Source organism: Megascapheus bottae, chromosome 6 (assembly GCF_031878675.1).
Source record: "Megascapheus bottae isolate mThoBot1 chromosome 6, mThoBot2.hap1, whole genome shotgun sequence".
Lineage (NCBI taxonomy): Eukaryota > Metazoa > Chordata > Mammalia > Rodentia > Geomyidae > Megascapheus > Megascapheus bottae.
Genome location: NC_143514.1, coordinates 52912760 through 52936392, shown reverse-complemented (window position 1 = coordinate 52936392; position 23633 = coordinate 52912760). Strand labels below are relative to the sequence as shown.

The 23633-nt window shown below is 42.5% G+C and overlaps 1 protein-coding gene across 2 annotated transcripts in view; it reads right to left on the bottom strand.

Annotated features, from left to right (window-relative positions):
• The window catches only part of LOC150061855 (BEN domain-containing protein 5), a 971256-nt gene that overhangs the window by 118083 nt on the left and 829540 nt on the right, over positions 1-23633 (bottom strand). For both annotated transcript variants that reach the window (XM_090334883.1, XM_090334882.1), the window contains exons 7-8: positions 14572-14661; positions 5642-5756 (exon numbers count right to left, since the gene is read on the bottom strand). In XM_090334883.1, coding sequence (XP_090191009.1) covers positions 5642-5756; positions 14572-14661 — 205 coding nt within the window. The remainder of the gene's footprint in view (positions 1-5641; positions 5757-14571; positions 14662-23633) is intronic.

The window sequence follows — 23633 nt, the reverse complement described above, 5'->3', positions numbered from 1 at the left end:
ATTCATAAGGAAATGGAAAGACTTGTAAAAATTATATTAAGTGAAGTAAGCCAGATTCAAAGAAAATTAGGCTGCATGGTTTCCCTCATTTGTAATACCTATAATTCAACTATAAATCTATAATTCAATGGATGGTAAAAGACAAATAATTACACTGGGACATGATTAATTAAACAACACTTTAAGCATTGCACAGTGAGAAAAAAGAGGATATTCTTAGGAGAGGATCATAATGTGCACATGACTATATAAAATGATGCTTATTGAAATGCTTATTGCTGTCTTTTTAACTTATATATAAGTTAATCTGATTCGAGGAAGTGAAAAGGGGAATCACAGAAGTGGTGGGACAAAGGGTAAACCAATTCAACAGTGAAACCCACAACATTATGTTGGAAATGAACTTGAGTGGAGGGGAGGGGGAAAGTGGGAGAAAATGAGCGAGGGGGCAACACTGTTCAAAAGTAAATGTACTCGGGACTAGGAGTTTGGCCTAGTGGTAGAGTGCTTGCCTAGCATGCATGAAGACCCAGGTTCAATTCCTCGGTACCACATACATAGAAAAAAAATGCTGGAAGTGGTGCTGTGGCTCAGGGTAGAGCTCTAGCCTTGAGGAAAGCCCAGGGACAGTGCTCAGGCCCTGAGCTCAAGCCCAGGACTGGCAAAAAAAAAAAAAGTAAATGTACTCATTACTGTATTTACCCAATTGTAACTCCTCTATATATCACCTTTACGATGAAATTTAAATAACCAGGAAAAGTTGGTGGAATGATCAAATGTACTTTTAATGCCTTTAAAAGTATAATGCTCTGTGCAATGACAAAGTATTGCTGAAAATCCAGTGTTTATTAAATCATAAGCGTGTTTATTAAATCATGTGCAATTATGGCAGTATAACAGATTCATGTCACAGTGGCATACAATGAAGACACTTGGGGTTACGAGGCCATGCAGGTGAAGGGAAATGAAGGCTGAAGGCCAACAGCACCTGGTGATATGTACTCTCCTCTGGGGAAGACAGCTTCACAGCATAGCACAAGCAACAAAGCTGCTATGTATTTCATTTATTCACTCAGGAAAAAGTAGAGTTAGATATCAAGGGCCCATTTTGTGTCAGGCACTAGGAATACAGAGAATAAGTCAGACAGGAAGTAGCACTGTGGCTCAAGTGGTACAGTGCTAAGGAGCTTAGGGACAGTGCTCAGGCCCAGAGTTAAAAAAAAAAAAAAGGAGTAAGTCAGACAAAGTCATGACTAAGGAGCTTACATTATAGAAATAGAGAAACAATATTAAACACACTGTCACATATTTTCAAATGATTTTAAACAGTCCAAGAACACACCAGGGGAATACCAGGTGCTATGAAAGAGTACAGAAGAGGTCAACTATACATTGTGGGTGATGAAAAACCTTTTTGTAGAGTAGCATTAAACCGAAGACCTTGAGTAGAAAAAGGTGAGAATGAGTACGATCAACATACAGAAAGAAATGGAGTATATTGTTGTCTTTCCTGTGTCTTTATAATATTGCATAAATACTATATATCATAACTACTGGCATATCATCTAATACAATTGTGATAGTTACTGTAGTGTGTACTGTAGTTGCTATATACTGCTGCTGTAAACTTTAGTTCTAGGCCTTACATACTCTTAGCATAGCCATAGTCTAGTACCATACACAGTGGTCTAGTTAATGAAAGCTGCTGCATTTCTTTCTTTCTATCTTTTTTTTGTTGTTGGTGGTGGTCATGGGCTTGAACTCTGGGCCTGGGCTCTGTCCCTGAGCTCTTCAGCTCAAGGCTATTGCACTACCCCTTGAGCCACAGCACTACTTCCAGTTTTCTAGTGGTTAATTGGAGAGAAGAATCTCACAGTCTTTAGTGCCCAGGCTGGCTTTGAACTACCATCCTCAGATCTCAGCCACCTGAGTGTCTAGGATTATAGGCATGAGCCACTGCACCCAGCTAAGCTCCTGATTTCTGTAAGGAGCATTTTCTGTCATGGTAGAACATCCAGATATTACTATTAAATGCTGGGTGCATCCTTTCTATTTAATCAGCCTATGTATTATATTATGAAATATAAGATTAGGTGAAATCTCTCTTTTTTTTCCTCCTAAATTGGGTTACATGTTCTGTGCTATTATTATTGTTGCTGTCGTTTAAACTTGGCTTGTGTGTTCTACCACTTTAGCCATGCCCGTACTTTTTGCTGTTGGTTTTTCAGGTAGAGTCTCATATTTTTGGTAATTGCATGTTTCTCTAATGTGGAAAAAGTAGGAAAAGGGGAAGGAAGAAAACTGCATTTATATTTAGAATTTATAATTTACCTAATACTGTGCTTTAAATTCATTATCTCCAAAAGCCTTACAATTCTTTAGCATCTTCACTTACAGATGAGATTAACAGAGTCTAGTGAGGCCACGTCATTGACCACAATGTCATACAGTAAGGAGATGGGAGAGTAGAACTTAAAATCCTGTGTTCATAGCCACTGGCCTCTACAGCCCATGGACCCAGACCAAACACTGCCCTGCCAAGCCCACGAGGCTCGTTGGGGCAAGTCTGACATCTTGTACTTCCAGAGTTTGTCATGTCTAGCCTGGCTGTGGGACTAGAGGACAACAGGGAGGAGCAGGGTCTAGCTCAGACAGAACTCCATTCCTGCCCTCTCCACACAGGCCACAAACCCAAGACAGATTCTTGACCTGTTCTGAGGGACTGCACATCCAGAGAGAGACATCAAAAGAATGAAAGTCAGAGGGCAGGAGAGCAAAGTAGAGAATGGCTGTCTGTGTTCTGGCTTATATCCAGAGATCCAGTCAGTTCATGTGAGGTCTGGCTTCGTTTACTACCCTAGGATTATAAGAAACTTACTCTTCCTTCCTTCCTTTCTTTCCTCCCTCCCTTTCTCCTTCCCTCTTTATTTTTCTTCCTTCTTTCCACCTCTTCTCCTATAAGTAGATTGTATTATCTGTAAGCAGAAACACCTTAACTGTAAAGCAAAGGCAGTGTTTGGGAGCACAAAATTGTCGCTTTGGGCCTTGTACTTTCAGTGTTGGGAATGTCCAGCTCTGGCAGTGAAAATGTCCTCTAGATTTGTAGTAAAGATTAAATAAAACATGTGTGGGAGCTCGGCAGGCCACTGGGTCAACAAACAGACTTCTTAGAGTGGCACGTCTCAAAAATCTGTCCTACAAACCTAATATGAATAGCAGGTGGTGCAGATCATGACACTAACCTTTGAGAAAGTCTTATAGTTCTCTTTTGAGACTTCCGATGCTTGAATTCAAAATTCTGGAAGGTCTTACTGTAAAAAGGTTTGTTTAACTTATCTTGCCATTTCCCAAACTTTCTTGCACTCTGACGTCTCCCCCTCTCACGATAATGCCTTGGCAAGTCCCAACAAGTCCTGGAAACCAGGCTGCAGACAGCAGGGTGGCTCTGGGAGGGGCTGGCCTTTGGGACCAATAGGGCAGCTTGAAGCTCTCAATTCTGAGCCTTTATTAATATTTTTCAGACTCTTCAAAACTGTAGCAGTAAATTCTCCTGATCGATGGGCTCTTTGTTGCTATTCAGAACAGTTTTAGCAATAGGATTAATGCCTGTGGTTAGAGACTTTCTCCAACTCTCATAATGAGAAAGAATCACATTTTCTCACTAGGAGTAGGATAGAGCTTGGATTTTACTATGAAACCATTTCTGAGGGCTGGAGTTTTTTTAAGTCCTGAAACATCTCTTCTTCCCTTCGCAACCTCTGAAGCTTGAGGACATGTAGAAAACATCTTGCCCTTCTTCTCGCATTGAATTCCGAGTCTGCTGGTCATCTGAAGGCCAGGCATGTTTGCCACGGCCATAGACCTAGTTCTAGCTGATCCTTCTCTGGACCACAAATGATGACATAGGTAAGTATGTGGCACATTGGTCCTGACCTCTTTTACCACTGCTGCTTCTATAATTAAACAGAAATGTTGACATAAATCAAATGGTCTTCCCTTACCATCACCACTAATTGCACATCCTGCCACTGGGAGCTGGGAAGGCATTGCTCCTGGGAAACAAGTCATAAAACTTGCAAATGTGAATGAGCCATCACTTTGGCCAATTAAAAGGGAAGGCCGGAAGTTTGGCCTAGTGGTAGAGTGCTTGCCTAGAATGCACGAAGTCCAAGGTTTGATTCCTCGATGCCACATCCATAGAAAAAACTGGAAGTGGTTCTGTGGCTTAAGTGGTAGAGCTCTAGCCTTGAGAAAACCCAGGGACAACATGCAGGCCCTGAGTTCAGGCCCCGGGACTGGCAAAAAAAAGGGGGGGGGTTAAGTAAAAATTGCCTTTCATGAAGTCTTCATGCATCCCATTGGTTTTCTCTAACTCATACCCAGGGGGTAGGTAACAGAACCTACAACGATGTCTGGGGGTAACAGGCTTTCCTTGGAGTCGCTGTAGCAATAGTCCTAAATGGGGAGAATGAGGTGGGGCAGCCAGGTGAGACACAGCACCTGGTTATGAAGATCCCTGCATATAATGCTGGGGGGAGATTAGATATTCCCTTGAATGTATGGTCCAGTCAGTTGTAAAGTTGTACAATATGGGCAGTGAGATAAGACAACCAATGACTTACTGGCTGTGGACTTTGGGCATGTCATCTCCCTCAACTGTGCCTCAATCTGTCTCAAAAGAGCTAATGGTCTTTTGGCAAATGATCAACTGGAAAGTGGAATTTTAAGTGGTAAATGATGGTGCTAATATAGGAGGAAGTATCCAGGTGTGATTCACAGTGAGGCCGGCTGGGAAGTTCACACCAAAGAGGAATTCTGTTCATTCTGGTATGCTGCTTTCCTTCATTAATGACACAAAGGAGGGATCGTTGTAACCCATATGATGCTTTCTACATGTCCTCAAGCTTCAGAGGTTGCAAAGGGAAGAAGAGATGTTTCAGGACTTAAAAAACTCCAGCTCTCAGAAATGGTTTCATAGTAAAATCCAAGCTCTATCCTACTCCTAGTGAGAAAATGTGATTCTTTCTCATTATGGGAATTGGAGAAAGTCTCTAACCACAGGCATTAATCCTATTGCTAAGACTGTTCTGAATGCAAAACCCATTCCTCCCATGATTGCTTATATTCATCGCTGTCCTGCCAGGTAGTTATTATTATGCTCATTACCCTAGAGAAACTGAGCATCAGTGAGGGAAAGTGAATTCATTGAGCTTACACAGGAGCTACTATCACTAGTAGTTCTCCTGATTCCTGATGCAATGAGCTGTCCAGAAAACCCCAACATGTGATCTCAGTCAGTGGCCATTCTGAAATGGCCAGGGATCATTAGCCATACTCTCAAGAATCAAGATGAAGGATGAAACATTTTTTTTTTTTTACCAGTTCTGGGTATGGACTTAGGGCCTGAGCACTGTCCTTGGGTTCTTTTTCTCAAGGCTAGAGCTCTACCACTTAAGCCTCAGCACTATTTCTGGCTTTTTTCTATGTATGAGGTACCGAGGAATTGAACCCGGGTCTTCATGCACTCTACCACTAGGCCAAACTCCTGGCCGAAACATTTTTTTCTCCAAGTGTATCTCCTATTTATTCTTGCTTCCATCCTGTGACCACCTGCTTCTAAACATTCGCCTCGCTCCCTCACCTGTAATTGCCCAGGTAGACTCCATCAGGGTTGAGCATTGGTGCAATCTTGAAGACCAGGTGTTCGCGAAGGACACGGGCAATGGGGTGCTGGCTCACAAGGAAGTCAATAATCCCTAGGGAAAGAAGTGTCTGCGTTAACTTCCAAGTGTCTCAAGAAGAAAGGAGCATGTTTCTTCTCATCTTGGAAAACAATAAGAGCTCAACAGGTGATTATTGATCTGTGTTGTTACTCTCTAGTGTGGCTATATGGCTATGGAAGGGATGATTCCCAGTGTATCTTCCAAACATGTCTCCTTTTCCAAGAGAAAGACAGTTCAAGACACAGCACTGAGGCCCAGGGACAGGCCTTGGGGAAAGCATTTCCTGCTAGAGAGGACAGATGGAGAGGGTTCTAAGAAATGATGTGCTTTGGAAGGTCCAGCAATCTCTTATTCATGAAAGCAGAGGGGCCACCCTGAGAACTGTGAAGCTTATCTTGTCACTCCCTCTTTAGTACCTCTGGTGATGGCTTACCCTTATCCACAGCATGGGGGGTGGGGGAAACAGCTCTAAGCCTTTGTCTCTCCCCTCTGTTCCACATTTCCATTTCTTCATGGAGAGCTGAACGAATGGATAAAGTGCTGCTCAGACATTCCATGAGATGAGTATAAAGGCAGGTAGTGAGAGGAAAGTTCCTAAAAATGCAGAGGCCATGGAAGACCTAGAGGAGGGAGAATCTTTGAACTTGGCCCTGACGGCCCTTGACAGATAGGCAGAAGAAAACCAGTAGGATAACTAAGAACAATCCATATGCCCAGCAGCAGGCACTAAGCTCTTGGAATGATCAATCACTCCAGAACACATTCCAAAGCTGCTGTGACCAGTGAGAGACATCTCAATCTTTTTATTATGCCGAGCTGAGAATCCATCAGCAGTCCAGAGCCAGTTAGACTGCATTTACTTCTCAGTCAATGTGACACAGGACCAGATGCCCTAATTTATTTGTTGGTCCTCATATTAAAGTTGCTGTTTGCCAGTAAACAGGCAGGGTAATGATGCCAGGCACCCTTGTTAGGGGCTAATAATTGCTTAATCTGTCTACTAATTGACCCCAGCTCCCGGGGTGGCCCTCTATCAAGGAACCAGTCTGTGCTCGGGGTCTGGCCATGCTGCCTCTGAGAATGGCTTCTGGAAATGGAGTAGCTTGTCATGATCCATCCTCCCTCACAGATGAACGGATTAATTGGGCTGCCAATTAGGCAGCTAATAAAAGAAAGTGAAAACAAAGCCAGACCAGAGACAGTAGTGGCCCAGAGCTCCCTCCCCCAGATGGGCAGAGGGAAAGAGGGGGGAAGTTTTAGATTTATCTTTTGGCTTGAGGTCAGCTGTAACAGGAATCAGTGCAGATGATCTGCCCCTTATTTTTGGTAGTAGAGGAAGGGAGTAAGTGGAGAAGATGGTGTAGAAGTAAGAATGTGGAAGAAAGCAGGAGTGGGGAAGAAATGGCTTATCTGGCTGGGTGGGGTCAAAAGCATCGCATGGGACAAGGAAGCAGAGGAACTGAGGGAAGAATGAACGCAGGAATTGTATTTGAACCTTAATTGCTTGTTAGCTGGCACATTGCTTGCTAGCTTTCTCTGAACAGATTTTTCATCTTGATGGAAGGAAGGAACTGACTCTGGAAGATTGCTGTGCATCTGGGAGAGAACGTCTGGGCTTATCATAGATCTCCACATAGCAACGAGGCCCCGGTGTTGGCTCAGGAACCGGGTGAGCTGTAGGAACGTTCTGGGCATACATACACTTTCTACAATGAAGAGAAAGAGATGAGTAAATGCTAAGGATGCATCTGACACCGACATCAATTTCGACTCCTTTCCCCCAATGTGTACAAACCCTGGTCTGTTAGGTAAGGGGAGTAATCTCTTTGCTGGGTGCCAAACTGTGCTCCCTTGACCTCAGTCCTTTTTCTGTACTGAACACGTTTACCAGGTTCTATCCTTTGGACAGATTTAATGAAAGATGGAGGAAGGGGAAGGAACAGAAATGGGAAGGCTGTAGGCTAGAAAGGCTAAGTGAAGAAAGAAAAGTAGTGGAAGATTTGAAATTAAAGCTGAGTGGCAGGGGGTCTTGCCCAGTGTGAACCTCCAGCTGGCCAGAATGAATCTCACCATGCCAACCACAATGGAACCTTGTGTTCATTATTGTTATTTCAGGACGGGGCCCTCAGCGGGTGCTTAATAAGTGCCCATTGATGGATCCATCCCAGAACTCATACAAGCCTGTAGGTAGTGAAATCTACAAACACCTCTTGGCATGGCAAGTGCCTGACATTCTAAGATGAAGAAGATGCTCCTGTCATCTCCCCATTGACTGGCCAAGGGTCTGATGGACGTGGCACAGAATATGAGAAACTAGAAGGGGCTCATGATCTCATCTAGAGGTTAAGACAGGGTCTTGGAGAAGGGACTTGGAGGATGAGCAAGACAGATGAAAGTTGCCCAGGCAGGGAACTTCTTACACAGAAGCTTGGTGGTGAGACAGATCACCATTCCATTGCAGGAACACAGCTTCAAGGTAAAAAGAGAAGAAAGAATGTAGACTTTCCTCCTCCTCAGGACTCACTGACCTGGGTGTGGCCTTTCCTCCTCTGTTTCCTCACCAGTCACAAAAGTGAGAATAATTAGTATCTGTGGGTTACTGTGAGGATTTAAATGAGCCGATGCAAACCAAGTATCTGGTACATGGTAAATACATACATGGGTTGTTTTGATCTTTGCCCTTGCTTGGAGGAGGAGGAGTGGAATACATGAATGGGAGAAGTGAGGAAGGACTTGACAGTACGGCTGAGAACATATGAAAGACAGCATGAGGCCCTGCAAGGCTTGAGGCCAGGAAGACACAAATTCAGAGCTTTGGAGAAGATCCCTAAGTACAACCTGGATTGTTGCTTTGAGGGAAGGAAGACAGTGGGAGGACAGGGTGGAAGTAGGGAGTAGACAGAGAAGAGAAAGCCAGCAAATATGAAGTAGATTGTCACCAGCAAACAGAGAGTGATGTGGTGGAGTCCTGCCAAGGCTCTGGCAGGACAAAGGCCCAGACAGTCATGAGATGAGGACATGTGCAAGGGAATTAGCACAATACTACTGTCCTCCCCCACCACACACATCAAGCATCTGACCTCTGAGAAAATCAGACAACCTTTGGAGAGATGGCTAAGATGAAGTTTCTGGCCCCTGGCACCATGGAGAATTTCAAAATGGAAATTGAGTTCGGAAGAATAAGGAACATTTCCTGAACCTTAGTGTGGTGGAGATTGATGCTTGTATATGATTATCATGTCATCTCCCCTCAGGCCATGAGGTCTAGGAAAGCAAGAACTGGTTCACAATCTTTGCTACCATGCTCTCAGTCTTGTTACATGGAAGGCATTCAATAGACACACGAAAGCCACTTCATTAGTTGGATTGATTTGCAATGCTATTGGTCCCATTTCACAGGTGGAGAAACAAAGTCAGGATGTGATATCACTAACTGAGTACCTCACTGGGGGCTAGATGTCATTCAGATTCAGTTCTACTGGCTTCAAAGCAGTGCTTTATTGTTTATTTTGTTGTTGTTATTAAAGCAATGTAGAAAGAATCAGATCATTTGCATATGTTTTGCCAAGTGATTAGCATGTGCTCACACGATTTTTTTCCTCTAGACAATTCTATGTAAGGCTTAATGGTTTCTCTTCTCTGCTGCAAGGCACCATGATAGAGAAGGAAGAGCCTGGGCAGACAAGACAGCCAGTATCTCTACTGGGCCCAGAGTATGGTGTGCTGACAGCAGCCACTGCAGGCCTTCCATTGGCTCTCACCAAGCCCGTTCTGTTCTCAGTCAATCCCAATACCTCAAAGCTGGGAGTCTAGCCCTGAAGACCTTAAGACTTCTCCCTCCACCCCCAGTTCTACCCATTTCTCAAAGACAAGGCGATCTAGGGAAGTGAAAAGACCCACGATGTCCACATTTATGATGAGAGGCCATTTGGGGCTGAGAAAGGAAAGAGGATACATTTGTGAGGATCAAAGGTGGAAGGAAAGCCATGTGCAGGGAGGGAGGGGGCAAACCTCACTGATAGGAAATAGATAAAGTTGTGATTGATCCTGGTGGTTATGAGGTCATGGTGTGTGCGTGTGCGTGTGTGTGTGTGTGTGTGTGTGTGTGTGCGCGCGCGCGCGCGCGCGTACTTGCATGCATTTCCTTCCTCCTCCTCTTACCCTCACAATGGAACCCTGAGGAGTGAACCTCTTGAAAGGGAGGGTTCTTTATGTCCATACTGTGCAGGCAGCGGAGGCATCTTGGCCCAGTCTGGGAGGCAGGACACCTGGATTGAGTCCCCTGTTCTGCCTCTACATTTGCCAGGTGATGTCCAGCGAGCCCCTTGACATTTCTGAAAATCAGAACTAAGAGTCTGGGACTGCCTGGCATGCTTGTGGATGTACACAGGAGTGTGGGCACAGACCAGCAGATTTCATCCCCATGGAGGCACCTGAGTTATTGCTGCTACATTTGGCAATTAAGGAACCAGGCTGAAAGTCAAAGTACTTGCTAACGTAAGGGTTCCTCAGCTAGCAGGCACAAGTGGCAGGACTCAAACTCAAGCCCATCCAACTGTATACCTCATCCATACCACTACCTCCTGCTCTCAACCTGAACATGGCATGCCTGGCTCTCAGTGGTATTCCATAAGTGTTTATCTCATTAATCCACCAACAAAGGTGTGAAGAGGCCTGAGTGCTCTGCAGATGGAATTCATGATGAGAGTGCTGCAATGAAAGTTAGGCGCCTGAGACTGAGGTCTAGTTCTGCTTCTGGACAAATGTCTAATAATCAGTCAGAACATCCAGGTGAGGAGGGCCCAGCTACACCAAGCAATGAGGCAGAGTGGAGCCCACGGTACCAGAGGCTCACACCTGAGTGTGGGCTCACAGTAGCCTTAGAAGAGCCATGCAAAGGACTGACAACAGTCTATTAGTGCTGTCTCTCTGACTGCAGACACACCACGCTCATTGTATTCCAGGCACCATCTTCAATAGTGCATGGGTATGTGCTTGATAACTACTTTACTACAAACGGTGGTACAGAATTTCCTTTATTTCTCTTTGGAGATAAGGGCACTGAGGCACAGAGAGGCTCTGTGGTGCTCCTCAGGTAAGTGGAGGATCTGGGCTCCCATTCTTAGCAGTTCCATCAGATTTCAGATACTGCATCACACCTAGGTTCCCCTGTCCTCTCACAGAAGCCCTAGTGAAGCTTGGAATGAGAGGAATGGCCTCTAGTCTGCTCTCTTATCACCAAGTCTCAGGAAATTCAGACTTTGTCATTGTTAACACAGCCTTTTCAAAGCTAGGCACTGATGTGACTTTAATCCCAGCAGCAGGTGCGTCAGCAGCTCAGCCATGAGAACCATGGTCCCAGACAGATGGGGACAACCGGCCTCACAAGGCTGTTTCCTGTTCAAGGTCACTCAGCTAGCTACTGGGGAAGAGCTAACAGAAGCGGGGCCATGTTGGCTATCATCCCTCCAGGCCTCAGACTCGCCTACATCCCCAGGGATGGCGGAGCCCATAGTGGGCTCTGTCTGGAGGGGGAAACCCTTCAGCTATGTCATTTGGGGCTTGGTGTGGCTGTCTCCATGAGAAATCTAGTATAGGTGGGAAAGTGGGGAGTAAGGACTGTTTTTGTTGTTGTTTGCCAGTCCTGGGGCTTGAACTCAGGGCCTTGGCACTGTCCTTGAACATTTTTGCTCAAGGCTAATGCTCTGCCACTTGGGCCGCAGTGCCAGTTCTGGCTTTTTCTGTGTATGTGATACTGAGGAATTGAACCCAGGACTTTGTGCATGCTAGGCAAGCACTCTACCACTAGGCTATGCTCCTGGCCCTGTAAGGACTGTTTTATACTGCCTTGCGGAAGAATAAATCTACTGTCTCAAGGGACACTCACAAAGGCAGGGAAAGAGGAAGAGATGGAGTCCCAGTGACTGGCATCAGTGGATGGCAGGACACACAGGAAGACATCTGACTTTCTTAAGCTTCTGCATCCCTACCTGGAAAATGTGCATCAGTTGTGGAGTGGTTCAAACTCTGTGTCCTTCTGGGCATTTCCCATCCCTAAGCGAACAAAGGAGCATGTACAAGCTAGCCAGATCTAGGGTCAAAGCTGCTTTCTGCCATTTGCTAGCTATATGACCTGCTTATTTTTTTTTAAATTTAGTTTTAGAAATTCAGAGCCAACCCAGCCTTGTTATACAATAAGCCCCAGAAGATGGAGACCATAATTTCATTTTATAGATATAGAAAATGACCACTGGAGAGCCAGCGTCTAGAACTTCAATAGCTCATAGTTGAATGTGGGATAAACAAATGCAAATCAATCCCATAACCACTCAGGGCAATAAAAGTCTTTTATAGATGATGGTAGTCTTTAGACCTATGATGTAAGCAGAAAGCAGAGGGTTGGACAAAGTGGGCCTGAAAGAGCTGCAGTGAAGGTACTTTAAATGAATCTTGGGAGATGAGAAATTCTAGTCACAGGGCAAGGAGTATATTTAGGTCCTACTAGGCAAAGGGAACCACAGGTGCAAAGGCCCTAGGGTGAGGATAAGTCTTCCCATTCAGGACTTAATCTATGAGACCAATAGTGTGAGACTAAAGTGTAAAGAAGTTGAAGCTATAGAACCTAGCAAGTACCAGATTCTAGTCAGCTCTGAAGCCCTACTAGGGACTCTGGAGCTCATTTTGAGAAGATAGGGAGCAGGTACTGAAAGGTTTTGCCAAAGAGTAAACATGTAGACATCACTGAGTATTTCAAATGATCACCACACAAAGATCCTTTTCCAGGTTATCAGAGAGAACTTCTCTGAAATTCTCCACTTGGGTAAAATGGCACAGTGACCTGAGCAGGAGGATGTGGCTTCCCAGTGATGCAAGACTACTTTGATTTTTTTTTTTAAACAAGGACAAAGCAGTTACATCCAATCAGCTGGGGAAGCAGAGCTGCTGCTGAGTTTAGTACCTGACAGATGGTTACAAGTAAAGGAATAGTTGAACCCAGGAGGGATCTGGGAGAGGTTGCTGAAAGGATATGCTGGGAGCAACTGGAGCCCAGGCATGCCTCAGAAAAGCTGCTGGAGCTTGGGACAAGTCCTCTCCTCTCTCTGTACCTCAGTCTCCTCAGCTGCTGCAGAAAGGGAGGCAACTGTGCCTAATCACAGCGTGGCAAGACTAGGAATTAGGAAAGTGAAACACAAGTGTGTTTGCACGGTGCTGGATAGTTTGCAAAGTGTGCTACCTGCTTCATCTTAGATTCCCACAGGGACCGAGGAAGCATCTGTCAAGTACCTGGTGTGTGCCAGGCCTGGGGCTTGGGTGATACATTTGCAATCATCTCATGCCAGCTTCCTAATGGCTTTCCTGCAGAGCACTGTCATCCTAACTGTACATTTGAGGAAGCTGAAGTCCCTCTGCTAGGAGGTAGTCCAATCAGTATTTGACCTCAGGGTTGTCTGTTGACAGATCTCTAGAAACGTCTACAATGTCATAATGTTGCCTTCAAGTTAGATAACTTTCAGAGGCTTTTTCATTGCCCTTTCAACTTATGTCATCTTGAAATTGAAATAAGGTAAATAACTTCATTTGTCCACAAATTTCAGCTTTCTTGCATGGGAAAAATATAGTTAATATTAATTTCTGTGGCACAGAAAATTAATAAGATTAATAAAGTTCATCAAGTGTCTGGAGCACTGCTTGGTAAATGTGTAATGTCAGATATTTTTACCTGTAATATACCCACTGGTTGAGTACAAATGATAACGTATTGACATGAATGCAGACAGTAGGCACTCAGAGTGTGCAGAAGGATATGTGGGACAGAAATTTGGCAATACCCAGCAACTTATCCAACAGTTACACTCCTGGGCTTCATAGCGCAGGAAGGAATGTGCACGTGTGTATGAGGAAGAATGAACAAAACGGTACTGGAATTTTTTTTAAATGAACTTATACATTATCAGAAGACTAGGCAAGTAAATTGAGCTATAGACAAATATAGAATACAATGCAATGATCAAAAGCAACTGAGTAACTATTCTTCCTATCGTAGACACTGAGGGCAAAGCCAGTCTCAATAAACGCAGAGAGGTGGGATTTTTATGAAGTCCTAAATCACGAAAAATCATGATTATTTTCTTAGAAAGATTAAGATCAAACACAACATTCTAATTGATGGTTTTCTATGCAAGGGGGCAAATAAGAAATAGGATAAGTGATTTAAAAGAATTTGATAATATTCCTGTTTTTAAACAGATGGGTACTTGTGCATTAGTTATGCCATTATTTCTCTATTATTTATTGATTCTATTCATATTGATGATTAGAACTGACTAAGTACTTATTTTATGTGGGTTAAACATGCTATTATAAATTTTAAAATACAATTACAGAGCAATGTGCCCCAGCAGAGAGATTGTCTTATTTGCCTTTGGTTATCTGATGTCAAGCGTGCTTCCTTGTTCATGGCAGGTATTTTAAAAGTTGTTTGTTGAGTGAAGGTATAAATGGATGAATGAATAGATGATTTTCAGTCTTGTCTTTTGCATTTCACAGCCTTGCAGCTGACAGATACACTGTCAGAGAGATTGTGCTCCAGGTAGCACAGAGAGAATTTCATTCAGCCCCACCTGTGTATCCATCCATCCATCCATCCATCCATTCATCTATTCATTCATCAATGTCTCTAATCAATAAGCGTTTATGGAAACAAAATCTGGTAGAGTGTAACTTCTTTAAAGAGATCAATTAGATCTCCATCCAAGATAATGGCTCTGCATGAAACCACACTATCCCAGAGTTCATCACAGAGCCCTAGCCAGATGTGGGAATATTTTATATGAGTTCCTCAACTTACCTTGGCACACAAAGGAAGAAGGAGTCTCCCCTGGGTGGACTCGTCCTGTGATAAATACCACCTTCTGCTCTGCCCCTTCCCGGAGATTATCTATAAAGATAAAATGGAAAGAGATTGTAGACATGGAAGAGGGCAAGAAAAGCTGAGACTAAGGATTGATAAGTAGGAGAGAAGCACATTTATCTCTTAAATCACTGCATTAGAACCATTAATGTCTAGCAATTGCTAACTAATTAAATTATGTTCTGAGCTATTCAATATTAAAAGACTGCATTTCCTTTTCTTGGTTCTACTTTGCATATTATATTAATATGTAATATTTGCAATCATCCGAGGAAGCCATATGAGTAAAGTTGAGTCCCAAAGCCACTGAATGTGACCCTAGGCTATTGTCTATCTTTCTGGGTGTCAGAATTCTAATCTACAAGCTAGGATGAGTGTTGCTACTTTATAGGGCTGTTGTGATGATTACATAGTACTCAGCAAATATCTAGTACATAGTAAAAAAAAAAGAGACAGATGTTTCTATAATAGAAACAGTGGCAATTGCTATTTAATCAGCCCCTTTTGTATCAAGAGAATTATTCAAATACATATTTATAATCTTCACAGGAGCATGGAGTTGACATTCCTTCTATAGAGGCAGGATCTGAGTGAGGCTCAGAGAAGTTATATAATTTGTTCCAGGTGACCCAGCTAATTCATGGAGGCAAGAGCTGAGATTAGAACCCAAATTCTTAAGTGATAATGATAAAGTAACAGGGACTAGATTTCCTTTCATCCTTGAACAATTGGACAATTAAACAAAACATGTAAACATTGGTCAAAAGGCATGAAAAAAAGTGAAGAAAATGAGATCTGCACTACAGTTACCCTGGCATTTTGCCTGACCATTATAGAACAGAGAGTTGTATCCTAAGGAGGTCATGGTGTCTCACTAAGCTTTAAACAGGTGACATTTGTGAGGAATTTCTGAATTCTAGAGAGAACAGAGCCTTGTAGACAAAACATGCCCAGAAGTCTGTTAAGCATTTTTCCTCAATATTTTGTTAGATTTCAAGATGTACACAAAAAGGGTGATTTTTCAGGCTGTAGCTTGACTCTTGTATTTGAAGCCTTGACTGTAGGCATGTGGCATTACTGAGAGGTGGTGGCATCTTGAGGAGGTAGGTATTTGAAGGAAGTTAGGTTATTGGGGACATGATCTCGGGGGTTTAGGACTCCTGCTCTTCCCTTTTTCTCTGGCTTGCCTTCTGTTGTTATGTGGTAAGCAGTGTTCTCTGTCAAACACCGTCATCATGATATATTACATTCCCTCAGGTCTAACAAGTTACCAAGTTACCATGGAATGAAACCTCTGATACCATGTGACCAAATAAGCCTTTCCTCCTCAAAAATGTCTCAGGTATTTTTGTCAGTGATGGGAAGCTACATAGCACGTTCCACAATGTCAGGACAAAGTGGCCAGAGAACTGTAAATTGCACATTTGCACATTTCTCAGTGCTCATAACCGGGACAGGATTTATTTGAATTCCTATTACCAAAGTAAAAGTTCTTGTTTGCCATTCAAGAAGAATACGAACTCAGAAATGGCATAACTTAGTGGTAGGGTGAATGCACACTCTAACAAGGCTTCAAAAAGTGTTGAAAGAATCAAACTGAATAAAGGGAAACTAACAATTTACTCTATGAAGCCCAATTCTCTTGAAAGGAAGACAACAAAATCCATACACTCAACAATTAATGATTTTCAATACATAGCATCTAAGTAAAATGATTAGATATACAGAGAAGTAGTAAAGTATCTCCAAATAGAATCTCTGTGCTTTAACTAGTATAATAAAGTTCAGCTATTGTAGCCAAGAGTGACATTTCCTAAAAAGATAGGGTGAGGAAAGGGAATTCAACCATGAGCAGAAGTACCGACTGATCAAGAACAGAACAGGTGACATAAAGAAATATAAATGGGAACACACAAAAACTATATGAAAGGAGCCCCTGTATATTAGAAAATGGTCCTGGGATAGATGAAAAGTATAGATAGAGTTAATGGATTTTCTCCTTCTAGAATACTGGTGATGGGTCATTTTGACTATTCATTTTTCCAACGAATAGTCAGAGACTAAAGTAAAAGACGATTCTACACATCATTGTTCTAAAGGCTTGAAGCTGTTCGGTCCGTTCAAGTGACCAGTAGTGTTTGGAGTCATTACTTCCCCCCCCCAAAAAAAAAATTATGAGACTAAATATACAAGAACTTGTCCAGTGTTCAGCCCATGCTAAGCACCTTTATGCTCATAGTGACAGAGAGAAGGCCTACTACTCTGAAGAGGTCCATGGTATAAAAAAGGAGTTAAACAAACAGTTCCTGGACCGGATATAAGCAACTGAGTGGATGTTAATCTATGGGTATATATCTACTGTTCTTCCTGGAGCCCTGTATAAAACAGGTATTCATTACTAGTTAAATTAATGAATAAAAATATTGTCTATTAGAACATACTTCTCTTTATGTGTAGATACTTAGCATCTCAACTCAGTCTTCATCATGCTCTTGTGAGATGGAGAATGTTAACTAAGATGTACAGAAAGAAGAGATGTGTCCACAGTCACACAGCTTGTCCTCACTCCCTGTCAGTGCCCCTTCATTACCTTATCTATCTCCCTTTGAATCCACCATCATTATAAGAGCTGCTACATTTCCATCTACAATGGACACAGAGTTTAGTTTCATTCCTTACCGCTGACGAAGACTGAGCTACTTAACACTTATTACTTTTTCACTTAAAAATAAAACAAATCACCAAGCCCTAAAAAAAAAGAAAAGCAGTACCTAACACTGACCCCATGTACCCCAAAGTCCAGAAATGATAAATGGCATTGCTGACGCCCTTGGTGAAGGCAGTTTATGGATGTCTCCCATGACCCAGTATCAACTCAATACTCAATTGCACTCAGCATTTCTGCTGACCACAGGGAAATGCAAAATGGGCATTCTATTTGCACACTAATTTTACTGAGCCCCTGTGTCTTCATAAAATGATAACGTGAGGCTAATAAAAATCAAGCATCTCGGGTGCTAATATAAGCAAATGTTGATGCAGGCAGGTAACAAATTGCTTTGTCATTTAGGAGACCATAAAAGAGCATTATAATCATCTTTAGGCAAAATGGATGGATCGCCTTTGCTTAGCTTTTAGCTTTCATCTGCAAAATCAATTTAAGGTAATGTATCAGCTCTGAGTTGGTGTGACATGGGGCCTCTCCTACCCCCTCCTATCACCAACCACATCCCCAGATTTCATGCAAAGCTAATTAAATGTATTCTTGGTGATGGCAGCAGGAATGAAGGAAGAAGTATGTTTGAACAAAGCTAGGGGGAACCGAATACAAACAATGAGACCATATGCAAATCTATAGGAAAGTAACACAAAAGAGTCCATGGAAGTTGACAAGTTCAAAGGTACAAGGGTATACTTGAACAGAACTGGGGCAGCCATACCAGGATGCCCAGTTGAATTGCAGATATTTAGATTCAAATGTGCCCTGTGTGGTTTCCTTAAGCTGTATGTATATGTATGTGTGCGCACAGTCATACACACAGACACATGCATAGAAGTTATCCCCTGTGTCATTATATTCCTCAATCATTCCTTAGTTTCTTATTCATAAAATGTGTATTGAACACCTATTATGTAGGCAAATGCCAGTTATTATTATCTGTATAGAAAATAGGGTCAAGAAAGAACAATGACTTGCCCTCATTATCATAGAAAATGAGTGCCCAGACCAAAGGCCAAACCGAAGAGGTCTTAACCTCTTCTTTACACTATGAAGAAAGGACAAGAAGTTTAGTACATTAGGCTAGCCATGAAGTAGCACTTACTATTTCTGTGCTATCATTTCATATGCCTATTCTCACTTAATTCTCACAGTAACTCAATGAAACATCTTACTATTACTATACTATTCTTAACCCTCTTTTCTTGATTAGGAAATTGCAATACAGAAACATTAAGTGGCTTACTTTAATTTACATAAGTAGAAATGTAGGAGCCAAAATTAAACCTGGATCTTTATGAATTTCTAATTTATGCTCTTAAATTCTATGTCATATTGTCTCTTGGAGATTAAATAGGATCCCTGTGGTGGTTTTAAAATTATACCCACTAATTTTTTGTTAATGTCTTCTTTTCAAGAGACTGGGACTAACTTCCTTCCTCTTGCAGATAGGCTGAATTAAGACACTTGTTGCCAACAAATGGTATACTATAGAGGTAATGATATGGTACTTCACAGATTGAGGTATAAAAAGACTGTTGTTTGGGTGTGTATATTCTTTCTTAAAACCATTCACTGTTGAGAAAGGCCAAGTGTCATGTCATGAAGACATAGAGATAACCTAGGTGAAGCCCACATGGAAGCGCTCAGATAATAGCCAAGAGAAAATAATGTCTTCCAACTCCATCAGTATGCATTTAGAAAGGGTCCTTGGATGACTGCAGTCCTGGCTGAACACTAGCTGCAACATTATGAGGGATCCTGAGCATCACTAGAATCACCTAGATTTTCCACATTCTGACCCCCACAAATGAAATAATAATTAATGTCTGTCATTTTAAGATGCTAAATAGACAATAAACATCTCCCAGGAAATCATTCTATTCTCCCTAGTTGCTTTGTGAAACCCAAGTATCTGCATTCAATCTATTGATGCTGAGTTTGAATAAGAATAAAAGCCATAATCTTGACCTCTCATGAAATTGCAGAGAGTCTTGATCCATTTGGTCCAATTACTGTGGATCAATGTCTTGGGGGAAGGATGAGAGAGTATCAAGATATTCTGAAGATTCCACCTCACTCCAGTTAGAATGGCCAGGATCAAGAAAACTAATAACAACAGATGCTGGAGGGGATGTGGCCAGGAGGGATCACTACTACACTGTTGGTGGGAGTGCAAACTCGGTCAACCACTATGGAAAGCAGTATGGCAGTTCCTCAAAAGACTAAACATAGAGCTCCTCTATGACCCAGCAATTCCACTCCTTAGCATTTACCCAATCGTCCAGAAACAAAGACATACAAAATCCACCAGCACAACAATGTTCATTGCAGCACTGTTTACCATAGCAAAGATATGGAACCAATCTAGATGTCCCTCAGTTGATGAGTGGATCAACAAGATGTGGTATTTGTACACAATGGAATTCTATGCTGCTGTCAAAAAGAATGACATTGCCCCATTTGTTAGGAAATGGAAAGACTTAGAAAAGATCATATTAAGTGAAGTAAGCCAGACTCAAAGGAACTTAGGCTCAATGGTTTCCCTCATTTGTCATAATCAGTAGAAACCTTGGGCTCTCCTAGCAGAGATTTGCAATAGAGCAAAACCTTGATACAAAAGGCCATATAGTAGGATGATAAATGAAAGGATCTCTAGGATATAGAAACATAAGCCATATAATGAATGATTGTTGTTCTTTATGTACTATGTTATCTCTCATCTCTTTTGCTGTCCCTTGGTTATCTCATATTGTTACAGTATCTCCCTTTGTTACCTGATATATCGGATATATTTGTATTTGGTTATTTGAAATTGGATAGGGAACGGGAGGGAAAACAAGATGAGGGGTGGGAGTGGGGGGGAGGGAAATGGGGACCAAGACATGTGAAAGGGTATCAATGTATGGGAATTAATGCACCATCTATCTGGCAAATATCATGTAACCCTTCTATTAATTACAATAAAAAATATATGAAAAAAAGATATTCTGAAGAGTAGCTTGGCTCTATGACTGTGTGTGGATTTATGATCTTTGAAAACATCATAAATTCATGAAATTGCCCCTCTACTGTTTTCTTTTGTTTTTATTTTATTTGGGACTTTTTAAATGTCTGTGTCAATATAGGGGATTGAACTTGGAACCTGGCACTCTCACTTGACTTTCTTGTTCAGAGCTGGTATGCTACCATTTGAGCCATATCTGCAGTATATTATTCTTCTCTGGTGAGATATACAGTTGTGTAGATTTTTCTAGGTTGATTTTTTTTCTGGGTCTTGGCACTTGAATTCTGGGCCTGGGCACTGTCCCTGAGCTCTTCAGCTCAAGGATACTGCCCTACCCCTTGAGTCAAAGCCACAATTCCCTGTTTTTTCTAGTGATTAATTGGAGATAAGAGTCTCATGGTCTTTAGTGCCTGGACTGGCTTTGAACCGTGATCCTCAGATCTTAGCTTCTTCAGTAGCTAGGATTACAGGCATGAGCCATTGCACCCAATGCCAAGTTGATTCTGAACCATGACCTTCTAGATCTCAGGCTCTTGAGTAGTTACTTTGGATTTTAAGCGTAAGGTACCAGCACCTAGAGCCTCTTACCAGTTTTAAACCAGATCAGGGGCACTCTTTTTACCAAATCTGCAGGGACCAAACTGCTATTAAGCTGGAGAAATAAGAAATCCTGGTAGCCATAACAGCATGGCTGGCTGGTATCTGTGGGCCTGTCCAGGACTAGAAAGGCTCTGTCAAGAGTCTTTCCCTTCCACCATCTCCCTTTCCAGTCTCCTTCTAAACTGTGCTTGGAAGCCTTCCACTTTTTCTGCTTAAAACTCTTTATTCAGCACCTCTCTGTTTTCCTTAGCACAGAGCCCAGACCCCTTCTCCTAATTCCTCTCTCTGGCAGTTGGTGACCACACTTCTGTCCACCCTCTTCCAGGATCACTGAACTGAGCTGACTTCAGGCTGTCTCCCAGACATGACAAGTTCCCTTACACCCCCATGCTGAACATATGTTTTCTTCCCTGCCTGGAACAGCCCATCTCCTCTGTCTGGATTCCTCCTACTCAGCCTGCTCTGAGGAGGAAAGGCAAAATTCACATTTACCCAGGTCTTGTCCTAGGCCTAGCCTAGTATTAATACATTTTACCTGAATGCATTAGCACAAAATGGGTTATATTGAAAGATAATGTGAGAATATCATTCTTGTTGACAGTGACAATAAAGAAGGAGATAGGGGTGTGAATTATAGTTAAAAGGTAGGCCAAAGTACAGAATTTCTTATATATCATTTTATAAGAAAATGTCACCCTAGAAAAGATCAACCAGGATTTCCTGCAGGATGTGAAGAACCAGCGGGCTTACACTCTCTATGACATTCAGTTATGGTGCCTAGAGGCTGAATCCAACAGGAAGGAAGAACTGATTGAGAAACCCTTCCTACTGCTTCTTCTAGCCTGGAAAGGGGAAAATGGAGAACTTACTGATTTTCCTGGGCTGAGAGAATTTGGGCCAATTACTTATCCATTCTGAACCTTAGTTCCTTAACTAGTAAAATGTGGACAGCAAAACACACAAACACATACACGCACACCCCAAAACAAAAACAAAAACCTTAAGCGAGAGATTTCATGTCTCTGCCTGTGACTTTAGGGATCACAGCAGGTACTATTTATTGAGTGACACACAGGAATGGGGTCTCTGGCCTCAGGGCCATAGACGTCTTAAGCCCGATGCTCTCTCTCTCTGGTGATGAGCTATGCAATGTGGGAATTTAGCAGGGTCCCTAACCTATCCCCACTAGCTGCCAGGTGCTGGCAACAGCCCTGCCCCAGTTATGACAATCAAAACTATCTGCAAACATCATTGATGTCCTGTGTCTCACTAGAGGGAAAATAGTCCTTGGTTTAGAACCATTCCATTATAAGAACACTGCCATTCAGTGCCGGTGGCTCTTGCCTGAGATTCTACCACTTCAGGAGGCTTGAGATCTGAGGGTTGAAATTAAAAACTAACCTGGAGTGGCTTTTCCTAAGGCCCTGAACTCCAATTAACCAGCAAAAAAGCAAAAGCCAGGTATAGAGTTGTGGCTCAAATAGTAAAAGCATCAGCTTTGATTAAAGAAGCCCCAGTGAGAATGCCAGGACCTGAGTTCAGTACCAGCACAAAAACAAAATAAAACAAAGACAAACAAATAACCACTATTATTCAGACTGTCCTTGTCACTACCTTTCAAAAAATCTTTGGCTTCTCATCCTTTCTGTCTTTGCTCTATCTTCTCCAAAGGCCTCTCCAGATTGTGATGGCTTCCTCACAGTTTGCTGTTTGGATCCCTCACTCTAACTTGGTCATAAATTTTTTGCCGCTATGGTCAAGTCAGACTGGAAGCCACAACTCAAATTCGTTGTTCTACCCAATCATACCCAGCGTCTGCTTTCCAGAGCCTCCAAGCCATCTCAAGAAAAAAATGGTATTGATTTTCTTTTCCAAATCGTTAAGCATCTCACCTTCCAACAGCCTTCCCAGTCACATAAGTTTAGATCTCAAAGTATCTAAAATTTCATCATACCTCAGGAGTAAGCACCAAACATTGTACCCTCTGTAAGGTATAAGAAGGGAACTGAAGATACCGGAAAGGAATGCTCATGACGAAGAAATGCCCCTGGAGAGAAAGAAAGCATTAATTCTTGAAGACAGGAGCCTTTCTGGTATACCTCGTGTGTCTTTCCAAATTAATGTCCTCATAGGATATATAAAAATTGTTTTTTGGCATTAAAAAGGAAGTCTCTGACTTGCAGGAGACACACAGAGATCATCTGAATGGCAAATCCTGTGAGGTCACTGGAAAAGCAAAATCAGCTTCACTGCAAAGATGAACCCCAGAGGTTCAGAGAGAATAAGTAATTTTTTCCCCAGACTACAGAGGTAGATAGTGGTTGCTCAGATCCGGACTAGAACAGAACAATCAATGTATGCACAGCCCCTGCTTGCTGCATTGAGTTCTAAGAAGCAGTGACATGTAGGCCTGAATGGTGCCCAGTATATAATCTGCACTTCAGATGTGAAGGAGAGACAAGAAGAGGGGCAGGCCAGAGACACGGGTGACTCACAACAGGTGAGGAGCTATTATCTTGGCAGCCACAGAACTAGCCCTGTGCTTCACTCTTCTGTCAGGATGCCCCTGCTGGCTGAGGCCTGGCAGCAGGAAGGCAGGCCAGTGCAGGAGAGCTGTTCCTACCAGTTTCTTCAGTCAAGACCTCTGGAAAGTTCATATCAGGGATCTTAGAA